The following is a 15,006-nucleotide window of genomic DNA, read 5'->3' on the forward strand; positions in this document are numbered from 1 at the left end:
GAGCACACCACAGAAAGCAGTGAGAGTGATGTATCTCTGCGCAGTATGCTGATGTCAATTGCCATACGTCCCGTCCAAGAACGTGCACAGTTAGTTCTTACTGCCTGAGCACCAGAAAATTGCTCCTCGCTGTAGGCTCCATGAAGATCGACAAACGCCGTTGAGCGGAAACGGAAATGCGGAGGTGTGAGTTCCGAATTATGAATGTTCGTTCAAAAGGACAGTTTCGATTGGATTCACCTAGGTTACTGCAACCCATGGCACTGAGCATCGAGCTGCCTCAAGCAAGACGGCTTAGTCAATCGCCAGGTAGGTTCTTGGTCGTCTTGACGCCATGCAAATGCCAACAAATGCCAACAAATGCCGTCCGTCTGTATTGATCAGAGGTCGGTCATCGTATGCAAGAAAGTTCAAATTATCCTCCAACACCACGCTAAGTCATGCAAGTCCCTGGTCGAAACACTCCTTGTTCATATCGTATCGGTGGTTTGGAATTCATATCCGAGCTCCAGATCTTAGCCGCCTATCAGTCAACCTACCAAAGGCAAGCATTCTGCACACGAATTTGGTTGAGTCGTGACCTCACTCGTAGTCGGTCGTCGTTAATCGTCAATCATGTGAAGATACCGCCTTGGAAATATTGTTGCGTGTTGTCATACGGCTCATCCCAGCTTTTCATCGTCATACAGGGATTGACTGCTAAATCCGTACGACGCTGGTATGTTTGCGCCGACGTTTGTTCAGCCAGGAACATAGCTTGCATGTTGGTATCGAAAGCCGATGGTTCGTATGTCATGTTGCAGTCCATGCCTGCAATGTTAAGCGGGTCTGGTTGCCATGGGCTTTCCTGCAGAAAATCTGGTATCGAGGAAGGTGTTGAGGTATTCATCTGTGTCTTTAGAGGCGAACTCGTCTTGATAGTCAATGGATGAGGGCTGTTCATTGGAGGCGTTGGCGGGAAATGGTTGTTGAATGGGTTGGTGAAGGCAGGCTTATACTGTACAGCAGGTTCGAACATGGGTGATAGATCTCCTTCGGAACTGGCGTCGAAGGACATCTCGCGTTTCATGAATCCAGCACCATTTGCTAAAAGCCTGCTTTGAAGGGTTCCAAAGTCGTCTTCGAACTGTGCTGATTCTGCTTGGCCCTCTTGTTTCAAAGCTCCCAGCCGCTCAAGGAGATCATGAGTCAAGGGCGTGCCATTTATCTCCTTTAGTGGTGCACCACTCCAGCCTTCTCCGTTCTTGAGACGACGATAGAGCTCCTGTATCCCGTGCACGAGTTGCAGTTGTTGGTTTTCGAGCATCTCAACGTAGCTGAGTTCAGCAGTCAGCAAATCACTGTTGACAACCCACTCGAAACAACTTACCCCTTCGGATAGACCTTGTCATGGGATTTCTTGCGTTCGCCGAATACGCATATCGCATTATCTGCTTTGCATCGACTGCAAGGGGTCGAACCATCGCACTTCGACTTCTTCAAACGGCAGCGGTCGCATGCTTTACATACTCGTTTCCTGATGCCGCCATCTGATGGTGACGAAGGCTCGGCTGGCGGAGACGTTGTTCTGCTGCCCATAACGGAATGGCTGTATAGCTGGCACAGTTGTTGTGATTATGAATGGTTCCAACTTTGATGTGACTTTAGTTCGTCACCGGGAGTCAAGAGGGGCTCAGTAGTAGATGACAGGGTGTGCAATGGTTATATGCTCACAGCTTGATTAGTGGACTGACAAGTCACTTATACTCAGCAGTCGCGTTAGTAAGAAGGGCCTGTACACTAAAGCGCATAGTGGGCCAGCCAGCAGTAGTGATCGCATGACTGAAAGCTGCAGGATATGGAGACGGGGGGCCCATGAGCAGAAGCAGCCAATGTTTAGGGTTCATTTAAGTTTTCAGTGCTGCTTAGTATTCAGTAGTAAGGCGGACAGTTTGTGAAGAAGATCGGGCCTGGTAAAATGCTAGCAGCTGGCGTGTTCGTGTTCGGCATTATTGTGTCATGTTCCATATCCGGAAGCAGAAGACGTTATGAAGGGACCCACCACGGACGAACCTTATCGATGTATCAGGACGAAAAGACATGGTTGAATTTGGTCGGAAAAGGGTCCAATGCAGGGAGCTTGCTTGGGCTTGCTGGCGGTGCAATGCATTGTAGTCGTGGTCTGCTGGAAGGAAATAAGGAATCCAAATCATGCACTTACGGCAGTAGCGCGCTAGCACTGCTTGAAATATGGTGACAGGCACAGATACGACAAGCGCACCAAGGACCGATCAGGTACCAGTGACTACTGAGCGACGCCGAGGGGAGTGCGTGAAGTACTGTAGGCGCAAAATGCCTGACATTACGTGAGCACTTCGTTGTCGAATGAGCCATGACTATGCTTGTGACCACATCCTGGAGGATTTCATTATTAGCATAGCATTATTCTTCCGCCAGCACATTCGTGGCTTGTCTGCATGTATGGTTCTAGACTCGCCGATGACATCTTAATTCCGAGAACATACAGATCGATCGTGATAATAAGACTCGCTGATGAAGAAGGCTCACGGCACTCGGCACCGCTGAACGAGATTGCGAAGGATGAAATTCGAGGATGCAGATTCTGAGACGAGACGGATGCTGGCTTGTCACAATTTGCGGGATTACGTTTGCGCTTGTAACATTGAAATGTCAAGAGCAGTCACCGCAGGTTCGTTGTGCCTCTTGGCAATTATGCACAATTCTCAGGCAATCGCGAGGACTGCAACTCACTCACAGCAAAAGTTCTGTCCGGCTTTTGGTTGCTCGAGAACAGATCAGGTTGTTGAATTACTGCTTCTGCCTGCCATCCGGATATTTTGACCGCGCTCCATGAAAACCTGACTAATCTTCAGGGACACCAGAGGCCGCATTTCCCCTTGGCCGGTAGTCGTATCCTATCGATCCTGAGCAGGTCGATATCACGCAGATGCCCCGATCATACTTGACTAGCATCTATGAGAGAAGCTGTTGGTCCAAGTACGCTGGTCGTTAGCCGTCGAGAAAGCGGACGAGCACGCGCCAGCAACCAAGCTATGTTTTCGATACATTATTGCCTTGCTCTATGCATCACACCAAACGGGCAGTTGCGAAGCATGATTTTGATTGGCTGTTCTTGCTTGCAGTTCCTCTTACCTAAGCAATTTGTGCTTTGAGCACACGAGCGTAAGCGGAGGATATAAGTCCAACAGTTGTGCAGCCTCTACCGAAACAGCAGGCGATCTGCTACTGCGTAGGGAGCAAATCCACCAGGTAAGTAGGCCCCTCCTTTTGATAAGCGGCAGCTGTACCTCGAAAGGATCGGTGTCTTCAGACCAGGCAAGGTACTGTGCCGAGGGTCACTACGCTACCTGCATTTGAGCGGCGGCAGCGCGACACATCTGGGCTGACTATGCAAATGCTAGCCCCTTGGTGCTCTTCGGCCTTGGCAGTAGTAATGCATGTGCATGGCCACAAGCAAGGTCAAGCTCTTCGTAGTAAGCTTGACAATGCTTGTGATGCTCGGGAAGTCCTCTTTGGTATGGCTCTTTCGAAAGCCCGATCTTTGGGCGCACATCTGCCATCTGCGGGCGTTGCTTGATGGGATCGGCAAAACCACTTGTCTTCCAAGAGCAACGACCTATTGACTTTTTATTGACGCGGAACAACATCATGACGCGAACACCGTCAATGAGTCAGTGTACCCATCGGAACATGCTGACTGCTCGCTGCCGGTGTTGCAGAACAAATAGTCGTGGTTTGCTTGCTTCGTATTCACATTCAGGAGCCGCCAACGTACCAGATCTCGACACCAAGCACGTCAAACTTCTTGCCTTCGTCGCTCAGGGGCTCGTTGCCGAATGTGGGACAAGATTCACTAATGCCATTCTCCAGATCATTGTCAAGCCAGAGACCATAATGCCCATCACCACCACCAACCGAAAGGTAGTCGCGTTGACAATAGATCATGAAGTCGTTCACTCCACTATACGGGAATGCTTTGAAGCGAATGCGATCTGGCGTTGAGATACCAGATGGGATAGGAGAAGCCGGCCGTAAACCGTGCTGACCGTTTGCGAAAGGTGTGAAAGGCTTGGTGGAAAAGGTTGGAGAGGTTGCAGCTGAGGAGCGTCGTCGCTCTCCTCGAACAGTGGTCGTTCTCTGGGCATGGGTTGTGTCGGCGCTAGGAGGTGGTGGTAGCCCTGCTAGCTCTAATAGATCTTCTGAGGGCGGCGAGGCCGGCTTTTCTGCCTTTGACTTGGCAGAAATGTTACCAAGCGAAGGTAAGATGCTGGCTCGCCACAGAAAGCACTCTCCAGTGCCAAAGTAATGCTGAGCAGGCTTGGGCGCATCGGTCAGGTAGGCACCGAAAACCGAACCTGCGTCAGCCGACTCGCTTCCATCTTGTACTACGAGGACAAAGCCGCCTCTCTTTGTAGAGCCTAAAGCACCGAGCACCCTATCACAGTGATCGTAGAGCGTGCCTAGTGATGAGCCATGCAGCTGTAGATTGTAGGCTAGGCGCCATGAGTCTACCAGCTGCAGTCGGGGAGGGACTAACAGACGGATCTCTTCTGCAAGAGAGCGCGTCAATAGTAGACTCTCCGCTTGGGACTCCGAAAGATTGTGCGACAGGTCGAGGGAGGTCAGCGGAGGCGGCTGGAAAGGTGATGGACGACGTTGAGGCATGAACATTGCTGCTTGCTTCTGCGGCAGGGCTGGTGCTTCGAGTAGTCGGTTAACAGGCTGGTCGGGCGGCTCGGTCATGCGTCTGTAGAGACTCGAGACCACATGCTTGACTGGGTAGGCGAGGTATGCTGCTGAACTTGGGTTGTGCGGGTTGGCGGCGAGCCCTGTCTTCGTCTTTTCGGAAGAGTGTTGTTGGTCTGAAGAGAGATTGTTGATTGACGATCTCGAGGCCATGAATGTGGCGACTCACAAGGACAAAAGAGCGGCTGGGCTAAGTTCAGTAGAAACGGACATCTGATCAACATCAACAGAGCGCAGGCACGAGCACAAAGCAACGGCACTGGCTGGAGTAACTTCTTTTGTATGGATCGTGCCGGACCCTGCATCGGTATCACCTTTAGAGGCTGCTAGACTTCAGTTGCCTGGCGTTTCAGCCTTATGGGCCTTGTGGTCTGTCACATTCCTGATCGTCTGCGGGGCGGCTGCCTGTACGTCATGCCTAAAGTGGCTGCTATGAATTCACGGTGTCGCGCAGTAAACAAACCAGAATTGCTGCGACCTGAACCAAGCTGTTACCTGCTTACTGGTATCTTCGATCTATCAACACCACCTCGGCCGCTGTAGCAAGTACTCCAACTCCTCTCGACAACATCCTTAGCAGATCCCACTCATCAACTCATCGTCGTGTCCCCCCCGCGATAGCTGCATTGGCAGCCACCAGCTGCGACGATGTGGGCTATCAAAAGCTGTAAGTGCTGCCCTCACCCACATAAGTATATTGCTGACCCTATGCCATAGTGAGCAAAGCCATCTTCGGCGATACCTCCAAGGAGACAATTCTTGAGATGCCAAAAGGACAGCTCTATATTGTGCGACCTCTATCACCAAAGGGTTACTCTGAATTGATCTACAGAGATGCTGTCGCTTCAATCAGAAGGACCACCCGAGATTTTGAGTATCACCTTGTCGTCCAACGTGCATACGAGGAAGGGGAGCAGGAGCTAGAAGACTCAGACGAGGAGGTGGAGAATCTGGACAACGATGAGAAGATATTCCTGCTCGACCAGAGACTGCGCTTTAGATCAGCCCAGCGAGAAGGTGGCGAGTGGGTTCTCGCTTGGAGAGACCTCGATGGCGATCGCGGCGATCTCTACGAATTCGTGTGTGATACCTCTACCTCCGAGACTGACGTTAACACCTTCACTTTCGCTGCCCAAGAGTGTCAGTATGAACGCAAATACCACAAGAGCGCGCAAAAGGCCACTGAGGAAGACATGAGGCAGTTCACCTTCAGCGACGAAGATCCAATCCCGAGGGCAAGCTCCCTATCTGGCTCCTTGGAACTCCCCCCAACTTCAAAGCAAGCAGCTGAGCATATGGCCAAGGAAGTCAGAGACTCCAAGAAGAGTGTCAAGCGCATCAAAGACTCAGACAAGAGCGACGAACCTGTGAAAGATCCTGCGCCAAAAGCCTTCGATGCAGCACACGGCCCGACAGAGGCACCTGCCGCACGAAAGGCTCCAGAAGCCACCGAGATACTCACCCAGAAAGCTGTCGAGCTGCATCTGTTCGACTTCGAGAGCGGTACGTTCATTCAGCAAGATCCTTCGGTTATTGCTACCGTGTCAGAGATCGGTCAGTGGCGATACTGGCTCCAGATCACAGGAGGACACGGCAAAGAATGGCTCGGCCAACCTGTCGTTGCTGACATCAGTCCTGTCTTCAACTTCGAATATTTGTCCTTCATCTTCAACCACTACGCTGAGGACGGATCAGCATACTCATGGCTGTTACGCTTCAAAGATCAAGCCGCTCTTGAGGACTTTCAGGAGGGTCTGATGCGAGCTCTGTGGGAGCAGCTTAATCAGATGAAATGGGCAAAAGTGCAAGACCAAGAAAAGGATTATGTCTTTGAAGCCTTCAACGACCTTACCATGGGCGAGGCGGAAGCCGTGGAAGAAGAGGAAGAGGAGGAGAGCGAGGAGGAACCCGGTTCTCCAGGTCGACAAAGCGAGCACTACGACGAAGACGAATCTGATGATGACACTGAAGGTGTCGACAAAGATGGCAACGCAAACTCACAGCTCGCCGTTGGCTCCAAGTTCGACAGATCATTCGTTGTCAGAGGCTCAAAAATTGGCGTCTTCAAGCATATGCCGAACAAGAATCTCGAATTCTCAACCAACATCTCGAAAGTGGAAACGCCAAAAGGCAAGCTCTTCAGTCCCAAGAAAGTCATGCTTCACAGTGAAGACCAGAACATGGTCATGCAAGATCCCAACAATCCAAACTCCCTTTACCGTATGGACCTGGAATACGGCAAGATTGTGGACGAGTGGAAGGTCCACGACGACATACCGATTACGAACTTCGCACCCGAGACCAAATTTGCACAGCAAACAGCCAATCAGCCTTTCATTGGCCACTCTCGCAATGCGCTATTCCGCGTCGATCCCAGAGTTGCAGGTAACAAACTCGTCGAACAACAACTCAAACAGTACATGTCAAAGAACGACTTCTCGGCTGCAGCAACTACAGGCAAGGGTCACATTGCAGTCGCATCCGACAAGGGTGACGTCCGTCTCTTCGACCGTCTCGGCGTAAACGCAAAGACTCACATCCCCGCGCTTGGAGAGTCGATCATCGGTCTCGATGTGTCCGCCGACGGTCGCTGGCTCCTCGCCACATGCAGAACATACCTCCTCCTCATCGACGCAATGCAAAAGGACGGCAAAAATGAAGGCAAGCTCGGCTTCGAGAAACCATTCGCGAAAGACAGCAAGCCACAGCCGCGTCGTCTGGCAATGAAGCCAGAGCACATCGCGCAATTCCAGCACGAGACAGGCGCACCGCTCGCGTTCACACCTGCTAAGTTCAATGCCGATCCTGACGGTCAAGAGAAGAGCATCATTACATCGACCGGTCCGTTCCTGATTACCTGGTCTCTTAAGAAGGTCGTCCAGGGACAAAAAGATCCATATCAGATCAAGCGGTATAGCGATAACGTCATTGCTGATAATTTCGAGTTCGGAAGTGACAAGAATGTCATCCTTGCGTTGCCGAATGAAGTTGATATGGTGTCAAGGAAAGCATTTAAGAGACCGACGCGGGAGAGTATCGCTGGTGATGCCATGAGTAGTAGGTTAAGTGCTGGGGCGTTCTCGACGCCGAGAAAGTCTGCGAGAGGCAGACAGAGCCATTTGAGGAGTGAGATTGTGAACAGCCCGTACTAGTGGGTTGCGAACGGTGAAGGGAATATGGTTTTCGATGATACAAGGCAGGAAGGAATAGAGCGATGATGTTCGATACCCATTTGAGATTTTATTGAGTTTAACAAGAGGTGATCAGGATGTTTCAAGATCTGACGTACAGCGGCTTCTGGACGTATCGCCGTGTCGTGGCACATAGGGGGTCAATCCTTCAGAATTATGATTTCGCAGTCTAGCACATTTACAGTCGGTCGCAAATCTTTGTGTTCTCAGGTGCCCCTCCCCGGACCAGCGTCTTTAGTGCTAAAGTCTGTGCTAACCACAACCCATGGGCAGTTCAAATATTGATCTCGCCTGTCCGTCTGAGCGCCGGTGGCAATCCTCACCACCATCAATGACGCGCGATGGACTATGAAAGTGGCCGCCATCAAGCATGAATCAGCTCGTGCCTCTTCTGTCCATGTGTAGATCCACGAAGCGCGAACTATCATACTAGCACAACCAGGCTGATCAACACGGCAAACAACATGGGTCTCCTACCAAGCAATCCTCGATGCCAGTGTGAAGGACGATACACTCGAGGACGAGGAGCGCTACAGATCCGAGGCGGAAAAGCAAGACTTCAGGAGGATGTCGGAGAAGGGACAGGGGCGCTGGCTGGAGTTTAACATGGGGACGGGCAAGGGAGGTGAGTTATGTGAAATGTGGTTTGTTTTGGTGAAGGTGAAGTGGAGTGATATGGTGTTTGGGAATCGTGAGCTGATGTTGATGTTGATTGACTGGTTTGATAGCAAGTGTCGCGGGCTTGTATGCTGGTGGGAAGTGCTGTTGAGGTTGGTCTTTTGGGATTGAATAATATTTTAATGTACCGTTTGTATGCGTGGGAGGATCTGTCTTTGAGTGAGTGGTCCGTCCACTCTGATCCTGCATAGAGCTTGTGGCAAAGACACGATCTGACACAGGTCTTCTCACCACTGAGACAGAGCTGTTGACAATTAGGAGAACGTCATTGTGGCTTTTATGTTAGCATCTTGCTTGCTCGAATAAATTTGGCATTGTTGTGTTGTCTCGTCCAACTGTATGTCACCTCGATGTGACATCAATGTCAAGTGAGACCCGCAATATTGTAGGCCGCTTTTCTACAAGTTCCATACTACTGTATGATACACAAGACTAGACACAGCTGTATATCAAGTTATTGCCTTGAACGAACAGCTACAGTCGTTGCGCGTCTGAGAAGTGCTCTAGAACCACGGACAAGTCCGGGTAGTCCGCGCGGATATCCGGGTATGCTCACAGAGCAAGGAGGAGATGCCCGGGCGGTACTCAAATTCCCTCCTGTCTCAGCATCAAAGCCGGTCTGTCCACAGTGTCCTCAAATTATTGTGGATCTTCACCCGAGCACATGACTCTGCAGATGGGTTGCGAACAAATACTTTATCGGTTCTCAACGAGCGATTTCAAGCAACGAAGATAGGTATCCAGTTCCACGTTGCGTACAGCAACGCATGTTTGGGGCCTATGACCTGCATCTCATTTGGTGCATACAGCCACATTCGCAATCATTCTGGTCCCGACACCCTTCCCCTGTGCGCTCTCGTCAATAAAGTCCTTACAGGCCCCTAGATTCTCAGCCAGCTTTTTCGTGAAGACCGTCTTGGCCTCTTCGCTCTCCCACCCCTGCGGCCCCTTAATTAACGGCGTGAACATTCCCGTTAGTATCGCTGCCGACACTTGTAGACTTGTGTGCCTCATGAATGTCTCTGTCTGGTCCACCTTCACATTCTCCTGCTTGAAGCCGGCTTTTACGAGCAGCTCGTGGTTGTAAGACGGGTGTAGCCAGTCTTCACTGAATGGCATTTTAACCTCGCGTCCATCGGGGTAGAGCTCACGGTGTGTTTGTTGTATAGGCGCTAAGTAGCCGATGTGGTTCCACGAGGTGATGTGGGCTGTGCCGCCGGCGCTGAGGGCGCGGTGGATGTGGGAGGCGGCCTGTAGCGCGTCGTTGCAGAAGAAGAGGCCGAAATTCATGTACGCGTGGGTGATTGAGTTGTCTGGTACGATTGATTCGTCGAGTTGTTCTGCTGGTACAGCATGAGTTGTTACTGGACCAAGGTTGGGCCAGCTGTTGGTTGATTGCACTTGTTTGAGCTTGGCGTTGAGGCAATCGATCATGGCCGGGGCGACATCTGCCGCAACGACGGGCAGCTTGAGGGTGCTGCTTGAATCGGTCGAGGAGATGTGCTTCTGGATTTCTTCGAGCATGATGCCGGTGCCTGTGGCGTTGTCTAGGATTTTGGAGCTGGAGGTGAATGGTGGGCTCACAGATATGAGCTTCTGAGCTATATCACGTGTAGCACCGCCGACACTTTTCTCGTACATGGCAGCCTGCTTGCTGAAGAACTCGGCGGTACTGACTTCGCCCGATGTGTTGTGGTCTGTCGAAGACATGGTTGCTGGATTTGTTAGACGTTGGAGTAGGGTAGGAATAGCGGTAGTCGAAATTGATCTTGCTTGCTGGAAGTTATCTTGGCTCTTATACTTTCGTTTTGAGCAGGGGGTGGGAGCTGCAATCTGTTCAAATCAACTCCGGATGATCACCATCCTTGGTCTGATGGCTATCACGGATAAAATCATGCTGGGTAGAATCCTGATCTTGTGCCCGAGTTTGGGGGCTAAAAGAATTGGAGGATATAGAGATACAATCGGAGATCCAGTCGGAGCAGAGTAGAGCAGGGCAGACATCAGCGCTATGTCCTGTTGAAGAACCTTGTATCAATAATGACTCGGCCACACAAGAGATACTGTCGTCAGGTGTCTAAGAAAATGACGGGACAGCCAGGCCCTGGATGGTTAGCAATGAGACACATGGTTGCGGTGTTGTTTGGGCCTGGCTGCCCCGTCGGTATTCTTCCACACTGGCGCTCTTGTGTAGGCAGGATTGGGATGTGCTTACGTAAAGCGCCCATGTTCTGACAGCATCCGCCGCGGACGATAAAACATCTCACAAGCGCATCGGCGAGGTCAGAAAGTGGCAAGGCCGCACGGATGAAGGGCGAAATACAGGGTCTTTGACCGAGTTAACGCGCACCCTTGGTGTTCCGTGCACTATATGATTGGTCAGTAACAGTAGCGAACTCAGGTTTAGCGGCGCGGTCTTCAAGCTTGCGCAGTTAGAAATACAGCAATAACAGCGATACTACACTGGCTAGCGCCGTTTGCAGCTACTACTGCGTCGTGCCAACACCATAATAGCAGCAAGTGTAGGCATCAGTGCAGAAAAGATGGACAAGAGCACGGAAAGATGGTAGGGTTGCGACTCAACTACGGAGTAGGCCAAAGACTTTAGAGGGTAGGCCTGAAATCTGGGTCGACCATTCGGAAAGTACTCTGTCGTGCCAAGCCTCTAGGGCTCTTCAGCCGTTCGAGTCAGCCAAAAGTCTGAGATCAGATACCTGACTCGTGATAACGAGTACTTGCATGTACGATCTTCGACTAAACTTGGGGGCAACGTGCTTTTCGAATACCCGACAGAGCAGCAATGCGCCATCGATTAGCTTCGCAAGTGGTGCGGCAGTCATCTGACGTCTGTATATTCTGTTCACTGAGATGGACGCAAGAGATTCCCACGAGTCACGATGGTTCTCGCCTCGCAAGGAGAACATATACATCCTCCACAGCGCGGCGTGCGCCAGCTGGTGCCGCCGCAGCTCGCAAAGAGGATGACCATGACGACGACTTTCCTCTGTTGAAGCAGAATGCGGCGGTTGCTGCGGGACTATGGTCAAAAGCCAAACCTATCGATAGAGCTGCGCCGTTACCAAAAGCACCAGAGCCACCCCAATCGAGCTTCAGCGTAAGAGGCAATCGTGACGAACGAACCCCGTTTGCCGATGCATCTTCGCGGCGGGACCACAGGTTTGGCCAACAGGACGAGCAGCAACAACGACCTCAAGATTCCTCGATGCAATCCGAGGGCCATCGAATTCGACGAGACACCAGATTTGGAACCAAAGATTATCGGCAAGATCAGTATGGACAACGTGCGGGAGGTGGTGCGTACCGGCTGCAAAGAGACAATAGATTCAGTTCAAGGGACAGTCAGCAAGATGACTCCCAAGGTTACCTTAACACCGGAAACTTTCGATCACAGCGAAATTCAAGGTTCGGTTCCAGGGATGGGCAGCACAAGCAAAATGAAGGCGGATTAATACGAAAGACGGTTGGGAAAGCACTTGAGGACACTTCTGAGACATCAGCGCCAAGTGAAGAGATGCGGTTCAGCATACGCAGATCCAACCTACGACAAGCTGATGGCTTTGGAGACTCGAGGGATTCGTCATTCAACTCTCACACGCAGCGGAGAGGAGAGCAGCCCATACTCGTGGACAGCAGGAAGCATGAAGCAAGGTCCCAGCCTGCTGAGACCCAAACTCGAATCCCGCAGGTAGAGATAGCCCGCCCCGAGCAAAGGCAGCGGCAAAATCAGGAAACCGAGCGCTACAACCCTACCCATGGGGGGGTGAAGAAAGCAGAGGCACCTACGCCAGATGAAGTTGAAGAGACGGAACGGCCTACTCCCCAGCGCAGGTTGAGACTCAGCAGTCGATTCGAGATTGACGAAGACGCTGAAGCAGAGTTACCGGCGCAGAAAGCCTACGTTCAGCAAGCAAGCGCCTCCCAGCGCTCATCTCGCTTCGCATCATCAGATTTCGACTATGAACTATTCGAGGCGGAGCAAGCACTGAATGGCGAAAAACGCAAGAAGAAAGAACAGAAGAGAAAGGCTGTAGTCTCCAATCAAAAGCCTACCCTGATCATACCTGAATTCATGACCGTACAGCAGCTAGCACAATCCTTAAAGCTCAAGGTCGACGACCTGATCCAGAAGCTGGAAGAAGAAGGCTTTGAGGGTGCCAGATTTGACCACATGCTGGACGCCGAGACTTCTGCCATGTTCGCAGACATATATGGGTTCGAGGCAGTCGCGGGTACAGAAGAGATGCAAGACTTGGTGGCCCGACCGCCGCCTGAAGATATCACGGTTCTGCCACCACGACCTCCGATTGTTACTATCATGGGCCACGTCGATCATGGAAAGACAACAATTCTCGACTGGTTAAGAAAGTCATCGGTCGCAGCAGGAGAGCATGGAGGTATCACTCAGCATATTGGTGCATTCTCTGTGACCATGCCTGGCTCGGAACGACCAATAACTTTCCTCGACACACCAGGTCACGAAGCCTTCCTAGACATGCGAAGGAGAGGAGCGAACGTTACCGATATTGTGGTGCTTGTGGTAGCAGCCGATGACAGTGTCAAGCCGCAGACTATTGAGGCTATCAAACATGCCCTTGAGGCCAGGGTACAGCTCATTGTGGCAATCAACAAAATTGACAAGCACGACGCAGATCCCGAACGGGTCAAGCAAGATCTAACACGTCATGACATCGTCGTCGAGGACTTTGGCGGCGACTACCAAGCCATCGCTGTTAGTGGCAAGACCGGACTCGGCATGGAAGAGCTTGAAGAAGCCATCATTACCCTAGCAGATGTGCTTGATCTCAGAGCCGAGCAAGAAGGTCCTGCTGAAGGTCAGATCATTGAGAGCAAAGTTACTAATGCAGGTCGTGTTGCCACGGTCCTGGTCAGGCGTGGTGTACTACGCGTTGGCGACTTCATTGTTGCCGGTCCTACCTGGGGTCGCGTGCGTACCCTCCGCAACGATTCCGGTCAGCTAGTACAAGCAGCTTATCCTGGCGACCCTGTCCAGGTGGACGGCTGGCGTGGTTCCGATCCAACCGCGGGTCTTGAAGTTCTCCAAGCGGACAACGAGCAGCATGCTAAAGATGTGGTCGAGCTGAGACATGAAAGAGCCGAGCTTCTCAAGTCCGCTACTGATGTCGTCGCGCTTAATGCCGCAAAGAGTTCTGAGGCTGAGGCGCGTGCCAAAGTCCTGGCATGGGAGGCCGAGAACGACGTCAACAAAAAGAGGCGCAGTCACCACGAAGGATGGATTGATGCCGAAGCCTCTGCTGGCCCGAAGCCGGTGCATTTCGTGGTCAAGGCTGATGTGGCTGGTAGTGTTGAAGCTATCGTCGCCGCGGTCAGTGCCATCGGCAACCATGAGGTGCAGGCTAAAGTTATTCATAGTGGCACCGGCCCTGTGACAGAATCTGATATTCGCATGCTGGCAACCACTGGGGAGATTGGATATGCGATCTCATTCAATCAACCAGTCGAGAGTGCAGTCCACAGTCTTGCTTACGCGGCTGGACTGGAGGTGCTGGATCAGAATATCATTTACAGAGTGACAGAAGCTGTGAAGGATAGAGTGAGCGCTGCACTGCCACCACTGGTCACGCAACGCGTACTTGGTGAAGCAGAAGTTGGTAAGATCTTCGAGATTACTGTCAAGAAGGAGAAAATCAAAATTGCCGGCTGCAAAATCTCGAACGGCACCATTAGTCGAGCGAACCAGATCCGTGTGATTAGGAACGGCGAAACAGTCTATACGGGCACGCTCGACTCGTTGAAGAACGTCAAAAAGGATGTCACAGAGATGCGCAAGGGCACAGAATGTGGCATGGGCTTCAAGGACTGGGATGATGCCCAAGAAGGTGATCAGGTCCAGTGCTTCGAGGAGAAGGAAGAAAAGCGAACTCTTTATTGAGGTGCTTCCAGCTATGTCAGCTCGCCTATGCTTTGCTGTCAATATGACAGCTGGCGGTTCGCCAGATTGTGGTTGTGCGCAGCAGAACCATATGAAACACGGCGCGCTAGCCATGTGTGTTCCAAGAAGCAGCAGCCAATCAAGAGGCCTCCATCCGATCGCTTGGCGCCAGGTCTCGCTTCCGAAACACTTCTCCAACACCAACCATATTCACTTGCCAAAAGAACTTCAAACAACTCATAGACCTTGTCAGCACCAGTGTACAAAATGTTGCAAAGTGTTTCAACAGCATGTACATTCTACAGGTCACTGTTCGGCGTTCTTCGAGAGCGCACTTTGCCTCGCGCTGAAGCTAAATACGATCTAATGCGATATATTCTTCTCTTTAGTGCGGCAGCCTTCCTTTGACCTCGTCTTTGCGACTCTTCAGCAGCACTG

General features: G+C 51.6%; 5 protein-coding genes across 5 annotated transcripts; 2 read left to right on the plus strand and 3 right to left on the minus strand.

The window, feature by feature from the left end:
* Positions 1-613: 613 nt before the first annotated feature.
* On the minus strand, positions 614-1,578 carry FCR1_1 (Fluconazole resistance protein 1; the record flags this gene model as incomplete). The annotated part of the gene is made up of 2 exons (XM_064873860.1): positions 614-1,316; positions 1,370-1,578. The coding sequence occupies 2 exons, from the start codon at positions 1,576-1,578 to the stop codon at positions 614-616; spliced, it is 912 nt and encodes a 303-aa protein (XP_064730964.1).
* A 2,199-nt stretch (positions 1,579-3,777) lies between these two features.
* OXR1 (oxidation resistance protein 1) lies at positions 3,778-4,920 on the minus strand (the record flags this gene model as incomplete). Its single annotated transcript, XM_064873861.1, has 1 exon — positions 3,778-4,920. One exon carries the CDS (start codon positions 4,918-4,920, stop codon positions 3,778-3,780), a length of 1,143 nt encoding a protein of 380 aa, XP_064730965.1.
* A 495-nt stretch (positions 4,921-5,415) lies between these two features.
* Positions 5,416-7,919, plus strand: vid27 (Vacuolar import and degradation protein 27; the record flags this gene model as incomplete). The annotated part of the gene is made up of 2 exons (XM_064873862.1): positions 5,416-5,434; positions 5,485-7,919. The coding sequence occupies 2 exons, from the start codon at positions 5,416-5,418 to the stop codon at positions 7,917-7,919; spliced, it is 2,454 nt and encodes an 817-aa protein (XP_064730966.1).
* A 1,509-nt stretch (positions 7,920-9,428) lies between these two features.
* Positions 9,429-10,346, minus strand: PMZ80_005443 (uncharacterized protein; the record flags this gene model as incomplete). Its single annotated transcript, XM_064873863.1, has 1 exon — positions 9,429-10,346. One exon carries the CDS (start codon positions 10,344-10,346, stop codon positions 9,429-9,431), a length of 918 nt encoding a protein of 305 aa, XP_064730967.1.
* A 1,090-nt stretch (positions 10,347-11,436) lies between these two features.
* On the plus strand, positions 11,437-14,568 carry IFM1 (translation initiation factor IF-2; the record flags this gene model as incomplete). Its single annotated transcript, XM_064873864.1, has 1 exon — positions 11,437-14,568. One exon carries the CDS (start codon positions 11,437-11,439, stop codon positions 14,566-14,568), a length of 3,132 nt encoding a protein of 1,043 aa, XP_064730968.1.
* Positions 14,569-15,006: the final 438 nt, after the last annotated feature.

Source organism: Knufia obscura, assembly GCF_036327395.1.
Source record: "Knufia obscura strain CCFEE 5817 isolate CBS 148926 chromosome Unknown scaffold_5, whole genome shotgun sequence".
NCBI classification, from domain to species: Eukaryota; Fungi; Ascomycota; class Eurotiomycetes; order Chaetothyriales; family Trichomeriaceae; genus Knufia; species Knufia obscura.